At 43.5% G+C, this 18,977-nt stretch overlaps 1 protein-coding gene across 6 annotated transcripts; it reads left to right on the forward strand.

The window, feature by feature from the left end:
• Positions 1-6,609: 6,609 nt before the first annotated feature.
• Positions 6,610-17,179, forward strand: LOC125450304 (zinc finger protein 239-like). 6 transcript variants are annotated; one of them, XM_059649404.1, is made up of 3 exons: positions 6,610-6,673; positions 7,604-7,674; positions 11,333-17,179. In XM_059649404.1, the coding sequence occupies exon 3, from the start codon at positions 12,711-12,713 to the stop codon at positions 13,671-13,673; it is 963 nt and encodes a 320-aa protein (XP_059505387.1). In that variant the 5' UTR covers positions 6,610-6,673; positions 7,604-7,674; positions 11,333-12,710; the 3' UTR covers positions 13,674-17,179. The 6 variants fall into 6 exon arrangements, with proteins under 6 accessions (XP_059505387.1, XP_059505392.1, XP_059505390.1 ...); XM_059649409.1 differs by having other exon boundaries at positions 12,224-17,179; XM_059649407.1 differs by having other exon boundaries at positions 6,630-6,655.
• The last annotated feature ends 1,798 nt before the right edge of the window (positions 17,180-18,977 follow it).

Consider the following 18,977-nt stretch of genomic DNA (forward strand, 5'->3'; position numbering starts at 1 on the left):
TGACAAAAGAACTGCAAGAGCTTTCCTTAACTGTTACCTGCACAAAACAGTTTCAAATCCGACTTAAAATCCCAGCATGTCTAACTTGGCATCTTTTGAACTTTTATTTTTTATGTTTTGTTTATCTACTGTACTGCATGTCCATAAGGACCTCACCAACCTTTACAGATGCACCATAGAAAGCATCCTATCCGGGTGCATAATGGCCTGGTGCAACAACTGCTCAGCCCAAGGGCATAAGAAACTGCAGAAAGTTGTGTGCACAGCACAAATCATCACAGAAGCCAACTTCTTATCCATAGAATAACAGGTGTAGAGCTGGATGAACACAGCAGGCCAAGCAGCATCATAGGAGCAGGAAAGCTGACATTTCAGGCCTAGACCCTTCTTCAGAAATGGGGGAGGGAAAGGGGGTTCTGAAATAAATAGGGAGAGAGGGGGAGGTGGATTGAAGATGGATAGAGGAGATCATAGGTGGAGAGCAGACAGGTCAAAGAGGTGGGAATGGAGCCTGTAAAGGTGAGTATAGGTGGGGAGATAGGGAGGAGATAGGTCAGTCCAGGGAGGATGGACAGGTCAAGGGGGCAGGATGAGGTTAGTAGTTCGGAGATGGGGGTGGGGTTTGAGGTGGGAGGAGGGGATAGGTGGGAGGAAGGACAGGTTAGGGAGGCTGGGACGAGCTGGGCTGCTTTTGGGATGCAGTGGGGGGAGCGGAGATTTTGAAGTTTGAGAAATCCACATTGACATCATTGGGCTGCAGGTTTCACTGGCAGAACATGAGATGTTGTTCCTGCAACCTTCGGGTAGCATGGTTATGGCACTGCAGGTGGCCCAGGATGGATATGTCGTCTGAGGAATGGGAGGGGGAGTTAAAATGGTTCGCAACTGGAAGGTGCAGTTGTTTTGTGCGAACCAAGTGTAGGTGTTCCGAAAAAGCAGTCTCCAAGCCTCCGCTTGGTTTCCCCAATGTAGAGGAGGCCACAACGGCAACAGCCTCCTTTCCATGGACTTCATTTACACGTCTCGTTGCTGCAGAAAGGCTGCCAACATCATCAATGGCCCGTCCCATCGCGGTAATGCTCTCATCCAACTTCTTCCATTAGGCAGATGATCGAACACACCCATGGTGTACCGCAAAGGTCGGTGTTGGGTCCACTGTTATTTGTCATTTTTATAAATGACCTGGATGAGGGCGTAGAAGGATGGGTTAGTAAATTTGCAGACGACACAAAGGTCGGTGGAGTTGTGGATAGTGACGAAGGATGCTGTAGGTTGCAGAGAGACATAGATAAGCTACAGAGCTGGGCTGAGAGGTGGCAAATGGAGTTCAATGCAGACAAGTGTGACGTGATGCACTTTGGTAGGAGTAACCAGAAGGCAAAGTACTGGGCTAATGGTAAGGTTCTTAGTAGTGTAGATGAGCAGAGAGATCTCGGTGTCCATGTACACAGATCCTTGCAAGTTGCCACCCAGGTTGACAGGGCTGTTAAGAAGGCATACAGTGTTTTAGCTTTTATTAATAGAGGGATCGAGTTCCGGAACCAAGAGGTTATGGTGAAGCTGTACAAAACTCTGGTGCGGCCGCACTTGGAATATTGTGTACAGTTCTGGTCACCGCATTATAAGAAGGACGTGGAAGCCTTGGAAAGGGTGCAGAGGAGATTTACTAGGATGTTGCCTGGTATGGAGGGAAGGTCTTATGAGGAAAGGCTGAGGGACTTGAGGCTGTTTTCATTAGAGAGAAGAAGGTTGAGAGGTGACTTATTTGAAATACAAAATAATCAGAGGGTTAGATCGGGTGGATAGGGAGAGCCGATTTCCTAGGATGGTGACGGCGAGCACAAGGGGGCATAGCTTTAAATTGAGGGGTGAAAGATATAGGACAGCTGTCAGAGGTAGTTTCTTTACTCAGAGAGTAGTAAGGGAATGGAATGCTTTGCCTTCAATGGTAGTAGATTCACCAACTTTAGGTACATTTAAGTCATCATTGGACAAGCATATGGACGTACATGGAATAGTGTAGGTTAGATGGGCTTGAGATCAGTATGACAAGTCGGCACAACATTGAGGGGCGAAGGGCCTGTACCGTGCTGTAATGTTCTATGTTCTATCAAGGGGTTCAGGAACAGCTTCTACTCTGCCATTATTAGACTGATGAATGGACTCTGTAACTCCAAATAGTGTTGATCTTGCTTTGCACACCTCCTGTGCAGACATAGACAGAGCAAGGCATGCAAGGTTAAGCACACTTTGATCTGTAAATCATTGTTTGCTATGATCAGCCTGCACCGCTCTCAAAAACACTTCACTGTACTTAGGGACACAAGACAACATAAATCACAATCAAAACATTCTAATGGCAATCGATGTTTGATTTTGAAGATTATTAAAAGCTACGTTGAAACTCATCTTGTTGCTGACTTCATAAAATTGCAGGATGAAACCGGAGCAAGTGACCTGGCCCTCCAGATCTGAGCATGGATAAGGGTTAGAAGTGGTTCCAAACAGGCATTTCAGGTGACTATTCAAAAAGGAAACTGAAAATTTTGTCAAGTGTCCCACACCGCCCACCTGTCCAAATTTGTACAGATGCACACTTAATCAATTCCGGTTTGTATTCCACATGCTGCCTATTGCTTTGACCTGGTGCTCCTGTAAGTTTCAGCAAAGGTGCAGACAGTCTTCTCAAATCTTTGCTCTCACCGCTCAGATGCTTTTGGTCTTCACTCAGAATTTCAGGGCACCACATGGTCCTGGAAAAGACTCCCACTTCTACTTGTGCAGGGGCAGACACAGCTATTGAGGGGCAAAGTGTTGCGACGGGAGATAGAGGTGGTATGTTAGGTGCTCCCTTGGTTTTGCAGTGAAAATAGTGAGAAGAGGAGAGAGCTTTGTGTGACATTCCTTGTTCCCTGTCTCCTCTCCTGTAGCAGCATCCCATCAATACCTCGACTCTGAGGTAGAGGTGATTACTGACATTTTGCAAGCCCATCGATACAAATATTGATCAGCCTGTTTAAGGCATCAGAAGTCTTCTGCACCTCTGTGGTCATGACTTGCAATGGATCGAGTGCAGTGCCATGCCTTAAGCTCCATGAGACAACCGTACTCTCTAATGACAGTCTCTGAAACCTTTGCCATCCTTAAGGCCATATGTGTTTTTTCCACTCCTGCAATTCCCCTTCCCAGATGCTTTTCTGACCCACCCCACTTACAACACTCCAGGATTGGAGCTGCTGACAACCCAAACTATGGAATTTCCTCCCTAAACCTCTCTCTCATTCTTTATGATACATCATAAAATCGATATCTTTAATCGATGTTTTGCTCATCTGTGAAGCACCTAGAACATAGAACGTAGAACAATACAGCACAGAGCAGACCTTTCGGCCTTTGACATTGCGCCGACCTGTGAACCTATCTAAGCCCCTCGCCCCACACTATCCCATCATTATCCATATGCTTATCCAAGGACGGTTTAAATGCCCCTAATGTGACTGAGTTAACTACACTGGCAGGCAGGGCGTTCCATGCCCTAATCACTCTCGGAGTAAAGAACCTGCCTCTGACATCTGTCTTAAATCTATCACCCCTCAATCTGTAGCTATGTCCCCTTGTACAAGGTGAAGTCATCATCCTCGGAAAAAGGCTCTCACTGTCCACCCTATTTAATCATCTGAACATCTTGTATGTCTCTATTAAATCCCCTCTTAGCCTCCTTCTCTCCACTGAGAACAGACCCAAGTCCCTCAGCCTTTCTTGATAGGGCCTACGCTCCAGACTAGGCAACATCCTGGTAAATCTCCTCTGCACCTTTTCCAATGCTTCCACATCCTTCCTATAATGGGGCGACCAGAATTGCACACAATATTCGAAATGAGGCCACACTAGCATTTTCTACAGTTGCAGCATGACATCACGGCTCCGGAACTCAGTCCCTCTCCCAATAAAACCCAACACACCGTAAGCCTTCTTAACAGCACTATCAACCTGGGTGGCAACTTTCAGGGATCTATGCACATGGGCACCAAGATCCCTCTGCACATCCACACTACCAAGAATCTTTCCATTGACCCGGTATTCTGCCTTCCTATTATTCCTCCAAAAGTGAATCACCTCACATTTAATCCATATTAAACTCCATTTGCCACCTTCCAGCCCAATTCTGCAGTTTATCCAAGTCTCCCTGCAACCTGCAACATTCTTCCACACTGTCCACCACTCCACCGACTTTAGTGTCATCTGCAAATTTACTGACCCATCCACCTATGCCTGCATCCAAGTCATTTATAAAAATGACAAACAGCAGTGGTCCCAAAACAAATCCTTGAGGCACACCACTAGTAACTGGGCTCCAGGCTGAATATTTTCCATCAACCACCACTCATTGGCTTCTTACAGAAAGCCAGTTTCTAATCCAAACTGCTAATTCTCCCTCAATCCCGTGTCTCTGTATTCTCTTCAATAGCCTACCATGTGGAACCTTATCAAAGGTTTTACTGAAGTCCATGTACATCACGTCAACTGCCCTTACCTCATCCACATGCTTGGTCACCTTCTCAAAAAACTCACTGAGGTTTGAGAGACACAACCTGCCCTTGACGAATCCGTGCTGCCTATCTCCAATCAAAATGTTGCTTGCTAGATGACTATAAATCCTATCTCTTATAATCCTTCCCAAAATATTTCCTACAACTGATGTAAGGCTCACAGGTCTATAATTACCTGGGTCAGCCCCACTGCCCTTCTTGAACAAGGGCACAACATTTGCAATCCTCCAGACCTCTGGTACTGAACCTGTAGATAATGAGGACTCAAAGATCAAGGCCAAAGGCTCCGCCACCTCCTCCCTGGCTTCCCAGACAATCCTCGGAAAAATCCCATATGGCCCAAGGCATTTAATCTACTTCACACCTTCTAGAATTGATCACACCTCCTCCTTACTAACCTTAATCCTTTCAATTCTAGTAGCCCGTAACTCAGTTATCTCCTCTACAATATTCTCCTGTTCCTCAGTGAAAACAGATGAGAAATAATCATTTAGCACTTCTCCAATCTCCATAGGGTCCACACACAACTTCCCACTTCTGTCTTTGACTGGCCCTATTTCTACCCAAGACATCATCTTATTCCTCACATACCTATAGAACGCTTTAGGGTTCTCCTTTATTCTACCTGCCAATGTCTGCTCATGTCCCTTCTTTGCTCTTCTTAACTGTCTCTTTAAATCCTTCGTAGCTAATCTGTAACTCTCCATCACCTCATCTGAACCATCTTGTCTCATCATCACATATGCCTCCCTCTTCCGCTTAACAAGAGATACAATTTCTTTCGTAAACCACAGTTCCCTTACCTCAATCGCTTCCTCCCTGCCTGACAGGGACATACCTATCCAGGACACGCAATATGTGTTCCTTAAACCGGCTCCACATTTCGATTGTCCCCATCCCTTGCATTTTGCTAACCCATTCAATGCCTCCTAAGTCTTGCCTAATCGCATTATAATTGCCCTTCCCCCATCTATGACTCTTGCCCTGTGGCAAATTCCTAACCCTTTCCATTACTAAAGTAAACATAACCGAATTATGGTCACTCTCTCCAAAGTGCTCACCTACCACTAAATCAAACACCTGGCCTGGTTCATTACCAAGTTCCAGATCCAGTGTGACCTCCACTCTTGTCGGCCCTTCTACATACTGAGTCAGGAAACTCTCCTGCACATATTGGACAAAAACTGATGCATCCAAGTACTAGAGTTATAGCATTTCCATTCAATGTTAGGGAAGTTAATATCTCCCATAATGACCACCCTGTTCTTTTCACTCCTGCCCAGAATAGTTTTGCCGATCCTCTCCTCCACATCCCTGGAACTTTGCGGGGGCCTATAAAAAACTCCCAGCAGTGCGGCCTCTCCTCTCCTGTTTCTGACCTCAGCCCATACCACCTCAGTAGACAAGTCCTCTTCAAAAGTTCTTTCAGCCACCGTTGTACTGTCCTTGGCTAACAAAGCCACACCTCCCCCTCTTTTACCACCTTCCCTGACCTTATTGAAACATCTAAACCCTAGAACTTGCAACATCCATTCCTGACCCTGCTCTATCCATGTTTCCGAAACAGCCAAAACATCAAGGAGAATGACAGAGTAAAAGTTTCCATAAAATACAAGCTGTTGTTTTGCCTTACATTAGGAGAATCAGGAGTGGCCCATTTTTTCCCCCATCTCGGGATGAACCTTACCATCACTCACAGAGCTGATGAACAGGAGGAAAAATCTTCACCACTGACTACCTGCACTCACCTATCACCTTCCCCGCTACCTTCCCCAGCCCCCACTCTGTTTATGTTTCAGTTCCCGTCCCCTCCCCCATTTCTGAAGAAGGGTCCTGAACCATCAACTTTCCGCCTCCTCTGATGCTGCCTGGCTCGCTGTGTTCCTCCAGCTCCACCCTGTGTCATCCGTGACTCCAGCACCTGCAGTTATTGCTCTCTCCCTGTGAGCGATGTCAGCTTTGGTTCAATCGGAGCACGGGGCGGGGCTTGGAGGACCCAATGGAAGCGGCCTATCCTCCAACCAATCAGAGCCAGTGAGATGTTTGTCGGTGTGAAAATCACGTGATCGTCTTTGTCCGAGGGCGCAATATTTCTGCGACTGAAGGTTAGCTGCTTGCCGAAGGTACAGTACACGGGATAAAAAGGAAAGCTGCAAAAAGAAGGGACGGAAATACTTTCGGTATTTACTGAGAGGTTTTAATAGCCGTTGATGCATGTCAGAAAACATAAATTTTAACATGCCGGCCCCATGTTTTGCAGCAAACGGAAAAACTGCTGCGGACCTGAGGCTGCGATAGGCAGAGGTGATTGCCACCATCTTTATTAGGGGCAATGATCTTCGGGACTCATGCCGGATCGCCATATTTATAGGTGGCAACCTGCAGTGGAACGCAAGCGCAGCCTTTCTTGCTTGGGAGGGGAGGATTAATACAAGCGAAATGTTTGTTATTGTTTTTCTGGACTTCTTTCTCAGACTGTGAGACGCGGCGTGTATTTCCTCGGAAGGACTTTTGACGGTGGCGGAGTACTGGTTTCAGGCAGTATAATTGCTGCAGTTACACGAGAAATGCTGAAAACGCGTTCAGAGCTTCATGTTCAAAAACAAAGTTGCTGGAAAAGCTCAGTAGGTTTGGTAGCATTTGTGAAAGAAAAAAAATAACGTTTCGGATCCGCTAACCCTTCCTTAGAACTTCATGTTACCTGTTGCACTCTCACTGTAGGAAGTCCTGCTTTAAATATTATGATCTACTGAAGCATATCCGTTTGTCCAATGTTCATATGATTGGGATCAAATCACTCATAGTGCTCTGAGTCCCCTTGTGCTCCCTGGTCAAATTTATTAATATCTGACTTCCTCAGCCTCTAATAGTGGGTGTATTTTACCTCTGCATCTTTGTGTGGGGGAGCAGGGCGATTTGAAGAGGAGGATTTATACATAGCTAACAGAAACCAAGAGAAATGTTTGCCTTTTCCAGACAATCTTGCTGTGTTTTCTGGATTTCTATCCAGGGCTGACAGTTAGTTATTTGTCTTTTATGGATTTGTTTTACAGGATATTAATTAAAAATAATTTGCAGACCAGGATCACAAAGCAAGTTCTCCATTAAGCGGAGTGATCAGGATGTGAGTATCATTGACACTTAACTGGGAAAGGAAAGAGGTTTAATCATTCTATCCGTGGGAGAATACTCCTGGCAAGTTTGTAACTTGAAAGCAGAAAATTAAAATTTTTGGTTTGATCACCCCTGGGATAAGTGTTCAGTTCTATACCCTGCAGCTGAGAAAGGAGATATTGGCCTGAGAGGGGCAGATTTATCCAAACAACACCTTGCCTCTTTGAAAGAACTGTCATGTTTAGTCCCAATCGCCCACTTCATGATTTTAATCTATAAATTCTTCATTCTTGAATATCTGCAAACTTCCTTTTAAAATTCCTTATGGGCACAAATTCCAGCACCCCTTCAGGTGGAATCTTCCATTTCCTGACAACTCCATTGATCCTGAAACTGCTGAAGTCTGTGTTGAGCCCTGAGGGTTATAAATTACTGCATTTAAAGTGAAGATGCTGCTCCCTGAGCTCCCATTGAGCTGCATTGAAACAGTATGGGAGGCTGAGATCAGAGTGGGTGTGAGCAGACAATGAAAATGAAAAGGCTGCACTGTGAGTGCTGCTTGGCTAAATAAGAGTGCTTTGGAGTTGGGTGAAACAGAAAGAAAGTGAAGCTGAAAGATTGAGTGTGATGCTCAGTCTCAGTTTGGGCAGTTCAGAAAGTCTCTCAGTCCTAACGGAAACAGTCAATTGATAATTGATACCGTAACGAATTTTCTTACAGTTTTTAAAGTATATATTAGCTTAAATAAAGTTAGGGACTTTTGATTTATAATAGTAATGTTTGAAATGAAGGGGAAGGACCTATCTTAATTAAATTCTCTTTAAGGCAGAAACTGGCTTAATCTGGAGAAAAGTCACAACAGAAGACCTCAGATTTGTGGTGTGCTCCTCTTGCAAAATAGAACAGAGACCCTTGATGTTGCGTCGATCTGTGAAACCAAACTGAAGCCCATCTAACCCACACTAATCCATTATCATCCATATGTTTATCCAATGACCACTTAAATGCCCTTAAACTTGGCGAGTCTACTGCTGTTGCAGGCAGGGCATTGCACACCCTTATTACTCTCTGAGTAAAGAAACTACCTCTGACATCTGTCCTATATCTATCACCCCTCAATTTAAAGCCATGTCCCCTCGTGCTAGCCATTTCCCTCAGAGGAAAAAGGATCTCAGTGTCCACACTATCTAATCCTCATATCATCTTGTATGTCTCTATTAGGTCACCTCTTAACCTTCTTCTAATGAAAACAGCCTCAAGTCCCTCAACCTTTCCTCATAAGACGTTCCCTCAATACCAGGGAACATCCAGGTAAATCTCCTGTGCACCCTTTCCAGTGCTTCCACATCCTTCCTATAACACGGCGACCAGAGCTCCAAGTGTGGCCACACCAGACTTGTGTACAGCTGCACCATGACTTCATGGCTCTGAAACTCAATCCCTCTACCAATAAAACCTCACACACCGTATGCCTTCTTAACAACCCTGTCAACCTGGGTGGAAACTTTCAGGGATCTATGTACACGGACCCCGAGATCTCTCTGCTCATCCACTCTACCAAGAATCTTACCATTAGCCCAGTACTCTGTATTCCTGTTACTCCTTCCAACGTGAATCACCTCACGCTTTTCCGCATTAAACTCCGGGATATTATCAGTGTTCCTATTGGCTATTTGTGCAGGAAGTGTGTCCATCTGCAGCTCCTGGTTAACTGCTTTTCAGAGCTGGAGCTGTGGGTGCAGTCAGTATGGAGCATTCATGATACTGAGAAGGTTGTGGTAGCATTCTCAACAGATTGGTCACGCAGCAGGTGATGATTACACAGACAGCAAGGGAATGGATGACCATCAGACAAGTAAAAGGCTCAGAAAGGAAGTGCTGCAGTCCCTAGTGGTCATCCTCCTCCAATAGATATACTGTTTTGGATACTGTTTGGTGGGGGGAGGGCTGGTGGTGGTGGTGGGGTGGCCACTCAGGAAGCAGCATCAGTCAAGTTCATGGCACAGAGTAACTCCGCTGCATAGAAGGGGAGGAAAATGATAAATATGACTGTAGAGACAGGGGTTTCAAGAGTAACGGGTAGAGAGAGACATGAATCCAGGATGGTATGTTGCCTCCCTGGTGCCAGGATCAGCGATGACATGGAGCAGCTTCAGGACATTCTGGAGTGGGAGGGTGAACATCCGATTGTACCAGTGACATAGGAGGACCTGAAAGCTGAAGATAGGAAGATAAGAGATACACTAAAATACAAGATCTCAAATGTAGTATTGTCAAGCTTACACCCATTGCCACATTGTGGTAGGGAGGAGTTTTGTGTTGTGTTCAGTTGTACAAGCGACCTTTTTTGAGAGCTCTGTTACCGCGTGTGTGGGAGAGGCCAGAGTCCACTCCAAACCTGGCCTTCACATGAGGCCTAATTCCCCTCTTAAATACAGCTCAGATTGGAAGAGTGGACAATGACACTCAGACTTTGCCTGGCTGATTGTCATATTTTTATTCCTTTCGCTAGATGTTATTTACGTGCAATATTGTTGTCATTGTTAGCCACACACCCCAAATCAATATATCCAATCCAGTAAGCGAACAATCGTGGACGATGTTCAGTCCTAAACCCTCCTATAATCCCCTGAGGTTAGCTGGAAAACGACTTCATCTGTCTTTGGGACCTTACAATGCTTTTGACAGTTATATTCCTCCTCAGACATTTGCCAGCTGCACCATGTTTTTTGCCAAAAAACCAAAATAGTAGCTTATCAGTAAGAACATTTCCAAATTCTCTACTAACTGTAGTGTGGATTGTTTGGAATTGTGATTAAGTCTTTTAAACTCAACTCTGATATAAAGTAACTACAATTTTGTAATACAGTTGACAAATTGTGGAAAATCCCTCTCTCACTTCAGCTTAAAAGATCAAACAAACAGTGTTTCTGACTTGCTGCTGCAGTTTACAACCCCAACTATTTGCATGATGTAAATGAATTTTAAACTGAAGTTTCATTTTCTACTCTAAGCGCTTTGCATTATTACTTTCTTGTTTTAATAAAGAGCATCTATTCACATTCCACCGAGGGTGAAATTCAGTCACTTTAGAGCTTTACCAAGCCGTTAAGCAAAACTTGTTTAGATTTCACAAAAAACTAAGGCACTAACCATATCTTCACTTTGGATTTTGTAATCTATCTTTGTCACTCTTCAGTTAATCTTTGCATGTAAGAATTTATTCAAATTATCCATATCTACATTTCAATTGTTTTATCTCTCTGCAGCCCTGACTTCTCTCTTTATCATCTTGCTTTGCCCCTTCCTCTGTTGTTGGTCTTTTCGAGGTTGTGTTTACACCATTTATTGCTTTGCCTTCCATAATGATACAGGGAGCTGCTTTTATTGCTGACAAACATTTGCTCAAGGAATTCAGCTAACCATTTCACGTTAATTGGTTGTTTGCATTTCTGGTTAAAATTACCTAAACAGTTCAGAATGCTGTAGGATCAGACTCTTGCTTCTACTTTTTATTAAGTAACAAACTTGTGATTGTGGCTGGTCCAGGCCTTTAAAAACTGCCTCTTGTTAAAATGCTTATGTGTTTTGAACTGCCTGTTTACAGAAACCCAAGTAAATTCCCTAATGTTCCTTCTCAACAGGACTCTTTTTTATGACCCCCACAGGACCTTTCGTGATCTAATCCAGTAACAGTGTGAGCTGCTACAATGCACGTGCTAGTAAAAGCATAAGAGGACAGATGAGATGACTGCTTGGCTGGAGCTATAACTTGATGCCTCAGGAATCTAAACCTTTTGAGACTGTTTGTTTGTTTCTGGGGAAGGTGGGACATGCACAAGCTTGAACAATTGTCCTGGGCAGAGCTGGGACAGATATTCCTGATGCTTTTGCTAGTTCCACTGGTGAGGATTTAAACTCGTATGACAGGGGAATGGGAACCAAAGTATAGCTTTAGCAGTAAAAGACTCAGATCAGCAAATGGGACGTGAAATTAGTTCATGATGTTGTCGGTGACTGAAAGATTAAAAGAAAGAAGGATTAATCAAGATCAAATCTCTTTTCATACATCAGTCCTGTGATCCCAGGAATTGGTCTGGTGAACCTTCTTTATGATCATTCAGTAGCCAGGGCATCCTTCCTTTGGAAAGGAGAACAAAGGTGCACACTACTCCAGGTGTGGTCTCACCAAGGCCCTAATAGAAAGACATCCCTCTTCCTGTACTCGAATCCTGTCACAATGAAGGCCAAAATATCATTTGCATTCTTCACTACTTGCTGCTGCCTGTTTCCTAAAAGAGAATAGGAGAGAAACACGGAACTAAATGGGGTCAGACACTAGGGTAAAATTGATGAACACACTGTCCCCATTGTATCGGTGCTGGCCATCAAGCACCTATTTAAGCTAGGCCCGTTTTCTGGCACTCGCTGTGTAACCTACATTATGGTGCAATGGATGATCATCTCAACACTTCTTCAAGATTGCACTGGTTCCTGTATCTATTTCAGATGCTGCCAGATCTGCTGTGTATCTCCATCTTTTTCTGTTTTTATTTCAGATTTCGGGTACTTTGCTGTGTCTTAGTCCTTCAGAAGGATCAGAGGGTATGGGGACAAAACAGGAATTGGATTCATTTTCAGATGTATAAAATGCCTGTCCTGCATGTCTGTCCAAACTCTATCTCTTTTTGTAGTTTTGGGCAAATGCTGACTTCCCTGAAGGACATTTAATGAACCAGTTCAGTTTTACTGACAATCCGCAGTGCCCCTCAGTGTTGGATCCACAATTGACCAGATTAATTTGAGTTTCACAATCTTTGTGTGTGTTGTTCTGGTTTCTCTCTGTCTACTTTACATTTTTTTCAGTTTGAAATTTTGATTGCATTCAGAGAAATCAAACAAAACCACATCCAGATCTGACACTCAATCTGTTTGTCATAACCTAATTAGCTCAGGATTTTGAACATTGAAGGAAGAAGCACTGTTCACACCAGGGAGAAATGCGTATTGTCTGTGTGTCGAAGAGTCTGTGAAGATACATCTGAAATGTCCAAACACCAGCGCAGTCACACTGGGGAGAGACTGTGGAAATGTGGGGATTGTGGGAAGGGATTTATTTACCCATCCCAGCTGGAAATGCACCAACGCAGTCACACTGAGGAGAAACCATTCATTTGCTCTGATTGTGGGCTGGGATTCACTCAGTCAAACAACCTGCTGAAACACCAACGAGTTCACAGTGGGGAGAGACCGTTTGCCTGCTCTGTGTGTGGGAAAGGATTTGCGCAGACATCTCACTTGCTGAAACACCAACAAATTCACACAGGAGAGAGGCCATTCACTTCCTCTGTATGTGGGAAAGAATTTGCTTTGTCATCCAGCCTGTTGATACATCAGCGAATTCACAATGGGGATAGACTGTTCACCTGCTCTATTTGTGGGAAAGGATTCGTTTCGTCAACCAACCTGCTGAGACACCAGCAAGTTCACACCGGAGAGAAATCATTCACCTGTTCTGTGTGTGGGAAAGGATTCACTCAGTCATCCTCTCTGCTGGAACACCAGCAAGTTCACACTGGGAAAAGACCATTCATCTGTTCTGAATGTGGGAAAGAATTTACTCGCAATTCCAAACTATTGGTACATCAGCGAGTTCACACTGGAGAGAAACCTTTCACCTGTTCTCAGTGTGGGAAGGGATTTACTCACTCATCCAACCTGCTGACACATCAGCGACTTCATACTGGAGAGAGACCATTCACCTGTTCGGAGTGTGGAAAAGCATTCACTCAGACAGTTCACCAGCTGATACATCAGCGAATTCACACTGGAGAGAAACTGTTCACATGTTCTGAGTGTGGGAAGGGATTTGCTCACTCAACCAACCCGCTGAGACACCAGCGAGTTCACTCTGTGGCCAGACCATTCACTTGTTCTATGTGTGGAAAGGGATTCACTCAATCATCCAAACTGCTAACACACCAGCAAGTTCACCACAAACACATTTGAAGGATTTTGCTCTTAAATCAAGGAATGAACTTTGATCTTTGGGCTGTTTTGTACTGGTGTCATTCGTCCCTGCTCAAAACTTGATCTTCTCTTGGGAAATAAGGTAGGGCAGGTGACTGAGGGGTCAGTGGGAGAAATATTTTGGGGCCTATGATCATAGTTGTATTAGTTTTAAAATAGTTACGGAGAAGGATAGACTTGGTCTAAAAGTTAAAGTTTTAAATGGGACTAAGGCCAATTTTGACACTATTATGCCCCTTAAAAGCACAGTAAGACTGCCTATGTATGGGAATGTGCAAGATGGGTGAGGTGCAAAACAAGTATTTTACATCAGTATTTACTGTGGAAAGGGATATGAAAGCTAGAGAACTTAGAAATGAATGTGTATCTTGAAAAGTTCCATATTATAGAGGAGATGGTGCTGGATGCCTTACAGAGCATAAAGGTGGATAAATCCCCAGGATCTCTTCAGGTGTACTCTCGAACTTTGCGGGAAGCTAGGCTTGCGATTGGGCCCCTTGCTCAGATATTTGCACCATTGACAGTTATGGGTGAGCTGTTAGACTGGAGGTTGCCTCATGTGGTGCCATTGTTTAAGAAAGGTGGTAACATAAAACCAGGGAACAATAAACTCTTGGTGAGCCTGACGTCAGTTGTGGGTAAGTTATTGGAGGGAATTCTGAGTGATAGGATTTACATGTATTTGGAAAGCGTGGACTGAATGGGGATAGTCAGCATGGCTTTGTCCGTAGGAAATTATGTCTTACTAACTTGATTGTAACTTCTTCAAAAAAAAATTCAAAGAAGATTGATGGCAGAACGGTGGATGTTTTCGATATGGATTTCAGTAAGTAAAATTCCGCATGGTACCCGATTAACAAGGTTAGATCACATGGAATCCAGGGAGAGCTGGCCATTTGGAAAGGCCTTTGGCCTGCAGTATGCTGCAAGGATTGGTACTTAGTAACTATAACTCCTACATTCACATCCAAATCATCTTTATAAATGGCAGAAAGGAGTGGACCCAGCTCTGATCCTAGCGGCACACCACTGGTCACACGCCTCCAGTCTACAAAGCAACCCTCCACCAGCACTCTGTCTTCTACCTTCAAGTCAGATCTGTATCCAAATGACTGGTTCTCTCTGTATTCCATGTGATCTAACCTTGCTAATCAGTCATGAGGAACCTTGTCAACTGCCTTACTGACATCCATATAGAACGCATCCACTGCTTTGCCCTAATCAATCCTCTTTGTTCCTTCTTCAAAAAAAAATCAAGTTAGTGAGACATGATTTCCTACACACACAGCCATGTTGACTATCCCTAATCAGTCCTTCCCTTTCCAAATATTTCAAGTACTATCCCTCAGGATTCCCTCCAACGACTTGCCCACCACTAATATCAGGCTCACTGGCCTATAGTTCCCTGGCTTTTCCTTACCACCTTTCTTAAATAGTGGCACCACATTAGCCAACTTCTGGTCCCTCACCTGTGGCTATCGATGATACAAATATCTCAGCAAGAGGCCCAGCAATCTCTTGCCCAGCTTTCCTCCAAGTTCTCGGATACGCCTGATCAGGTCCCAGGAATTTATCCACTTTTATGCGTGGTAAGCTGTTCAGCATCACTGCCTCTGAAATATGGTTAATTTTCAAGATGTTGCTATTTATTTCCCCTCAGTCTATATCTTCCATATCCTTTTCTTTAGTAAATACTGATGCATAATACTTGTTTTATTATATTCCCCATTTTTTGCAATTCCACACATAGGCGGCATTGCTGCTTTTTAAGGGGCCCTATTCTCTCCCTAGTTATCCTTTTGTTCTTAATATATTTGTAGAATCCCTCTGGATTTTCCTTAATGCTATTTGCCTAAGCTACCTCATGTCCCCTTTTTGCCCTCCTAAATTCCCTCTTAATTATACCATTAGTGAATCCTTATAAGAGTATAATGACAATCTCTGCTGTCTATACCTGACATGTCCTTCCTTTTTCTTGACCAAAACCTTGATTTCTCTAGTCATCCAGAATTCCCTACACCTACCAGCCTTGTCCTTCACCCAAACAGGAATATACTGTCCCTGAACTCTCATTATCTTATTTTTTTAAGGCTTCCCACTTCCGAACCTTTCCGTTTTACCTGCAAATATCGGCCCCAATCAACTTTTGAAAGCTGTTGTGTAATACCATTAAAATTGGCCTTCCTCCAATATAGAACTTTAACTTTCAGACCTGGTCTACACTTTTCCATCACTATTTTAAAACTAATAGAATTATGGTCACTGGCCCCAAAGCCCTCCCACTGATACCCTAGTCACCTGTCCTGCTTTATTTGCCAAGTTTTGCACTTTCTCTAGTCGGTACATCACATACTGAATCAGAACATTTTCCTGCACACTCTCAGCAAATTCCTCTCCATTCAAACCTTTTACACCATGGAATTCCCAGTCTGTGTTTGGAAAGTTAAAATCCATTCCATAACCACCCTCTTATTCTTACAGATAACTGAGATCTTCTTTCAAAATTGTTTGTCACATTCCTGCTGACTATTGGGAGGCCTATAGTATAATCCCAACAAGGTGATCATCCCTTTCTTATTTTCAGTTCCACCCAAATAACTTCCCTGGATGTGTTCTCAGATGTATCCTGCCTAAGTAAAGCCATAATGTTACCCTTGCTGAAAAATGCCACTTTTCACTCCTCTCTTGCTTTGCTTCCCCTCCCGCTTTTGACTTTCTATCGTTTCTATAGGATCTATATCTCAGAACATTAAGCTGGCAGCCCTGTCCATCCTTGAGCCTTGTCTCTGTAATTGCAATGATAACTCAGTTCCATGTTTCCAACCTTGCCCTGAGTTCATCTGCCTGAGCTGTTAGGCCTCTGGCATTGAAATAAATGGTGTTTAATTTATTAGTCCTTTTACATTAATCTTAATAACAATTATGTAACTGTAGGGTAGGTTTTGAAAATGATGACGTTTTATTGCTGTATATCAACACATTCACACTGGGTAAAGACAATCCACCTGCACACTGTGAAAAGGGATTTCCTAGTTCATTAGGACTGGTTTTCATAGAATTCAGAGTATTCCTACAGTATGGAAACAGGCCGTTTGGCCCAAGAATTCCACAGAAAACCTCAGAGCATCCCACCCAGACACATCTCCCCGTAGCCCACCTAATCTACACATCCCTGAACACTATGGGCAATTTAGCTTGGCCAATCCACCTAACCAACACATGGGAGGAAACCAGAGCACCCAGAGGAAACCCACGCAGCCACAGGGAGAACATGCCAACTCCACACACTCAGTTGCCCAAGGGTGGAATCAAATCTGTGTCCCTGGCATTGTGAGGCAGCAGTGCTAACCGCTGAGCCACTGTGGATAACCACCAATGAGTTCCCAAGAACCTGTAGGAATTTTTGTTGTTGCTCGTATTATCTGTATCCAAGTCATGTTATCTGGGCTTGTTTCTCATGATGTTTGAAAACACCACGTGTCTGGTTACCTAGTTGGGAAAAAAAAACAATATAAGTCAACCTTTTATTAAAACGACTGTGCATTGAGTCTTCATCTCAAAAGCAGACTAGTTTATTTTGAAGGGCTCTCCATCTCCCCTAACTCGTCCATCCTCACCTCCAACATGTGTGAGGAACCTGTGGTTTTTATTTTTCACTCAGAATGACAGTCAGTACACTTCATATGAGCAATTGGGAACAGGGTCATCCCATAATGCTTGAAACGTAATGTACTAATGGTACACTATTACAATAATAACCATTACAATTCTTTTCCGAACCTTTTCAAGTTTTACAACACCCTTGCTTTAGCAGGAAGACTAGAATTACACACAGCGGTTACACCTAAACCAGAATGGGACCTGCATCCTTGTGGGGGGTGGGGGTGCGTTTCCAGTACTGTTGAGGGTCTTGTAAATCACTTAGCAGTGGGCTGATATCCAGAGAGAATGTTCAAAATAATAATAAGGGCCAAAAAGAGGAGAAACGAGAGTCTGGAAGGCATTGTCACAGGCCAGTTTAAGGTATAAGGAAGTTTAAGGGTGAATGGTATTTAATGCTTGGAGTCAGATGAATAAGGCAGATGATTCGAGGATACAAATTAATGGGGCCATAAAAGCTGTCACTTGGACATGGTTAGCAGCTCAGTATTCCAGGATACAGGGCCTTCATGCAAGGCAGTGGAGGTGGTAAAGGAGGAGGAGATATTGTTATTTTGTTTAGGGAATCTATTACAGCAATAAGGAGGGGTGGCATCTTTGAAAACTCCACAAATAAATAAGGAGGCAAATTTTGAGAAAGTGTAAAAGTAGCAGGATTGTGGTAGCAGGAGCTTTCAACTTCCTCGACATTAATGTAGTCATCAAAGTGTGAAGGATTTATCAGAATTTTTAAAATACATCCAGGACAGCATTTTTTTTCAGCCACTAAGTAGAAGTCCCAACAAGGAAGGGGAAGGTCCTGGACTTAACTTTAGGTTACAAAGTTGAGCAAGTGGTTGAAGTTTCAGTGGGATGGCATTTTGCAGATAGTTATTATAACTTCTCGATTCAGGATTTGTAAGAAAAGGACAAGGACGGGTCTTAAGTCCTAAACTGCTGCTGAAGTTATGAGGAAAGTAAATGGAATTTTGGCCTTAATTGCGAGGTGTTGGTGTTTGAGGATAAGGACATCTTGTAACCACTGTATTGGATGTTGGTGAAGCCATACAGGTATATTATTAACAGTTTTGGTGCTCATACTTAAGAAAGGATATGCTGGTGTTGAATGCAGTGCAAAAGAGATTCACTAAGCTGATTCATGGGATGAAAGGGTTAGCCTATCATGAATAGCTGGAGGAAGGGAATTTGCAGAGGGGAAATACTAAATAATTAAACAGGTGGTGCCCAGTGTTGGGCTCATATTCACAACCCTGCACTTAAGCAGCGTATGTTCTGACAACTGAGCTAACTTGGCCTCCCACAGTCAGTGTTCAAATCCTGCTTTATAAGGTGACGAATGGGTTTTTCACTGACGCCACTGCAGTCCAAGGAAGTAAAAGGTGTTTGCTTTAGAAAATCCTAAGGTTCCAATGTGTTCTTATCATTCACATTGCAATCCATTTTCAGTACTTGCTCCATGATTTAACATTCAAAATTAATTTTGTGATGTTGTTTCCCTCATCTTTAAGCAGGCTGTATGACTCCAGTCACTCGGTCAAATGGTGAATAAATCTGTTTCAATAAACCAATTCTTTTCAGCTACAGTATAAGAAATGTTCCTTTATTTGCTGAGTCTCAGACAAC

This window comes from Stegostoma tigrinum, chromosome 10 (genome assembly GCF_030684315.1).
Source record: "Stegostoma tigrinum isolate sSteTig4 chromosome 10, sSteTig4.hap1, whole genome shotgun sequence".
NCBI lineage: Eukaryota > Metazoa > Chordata > Chondrichthyes > Orectolobiformes > Stegostomatidae > Stegostoma > Stegostoma tigrinum.

What these genes read in the sequence shown, in the direction of transcription:
- LOC125450304 (XM_059649404.1), top strand. Translation starts at nt 12,711, where the DNA reads ATGTCCAAACACCAGCGCAGTCACACTGGGGAGAGACTGTGGAAATGT.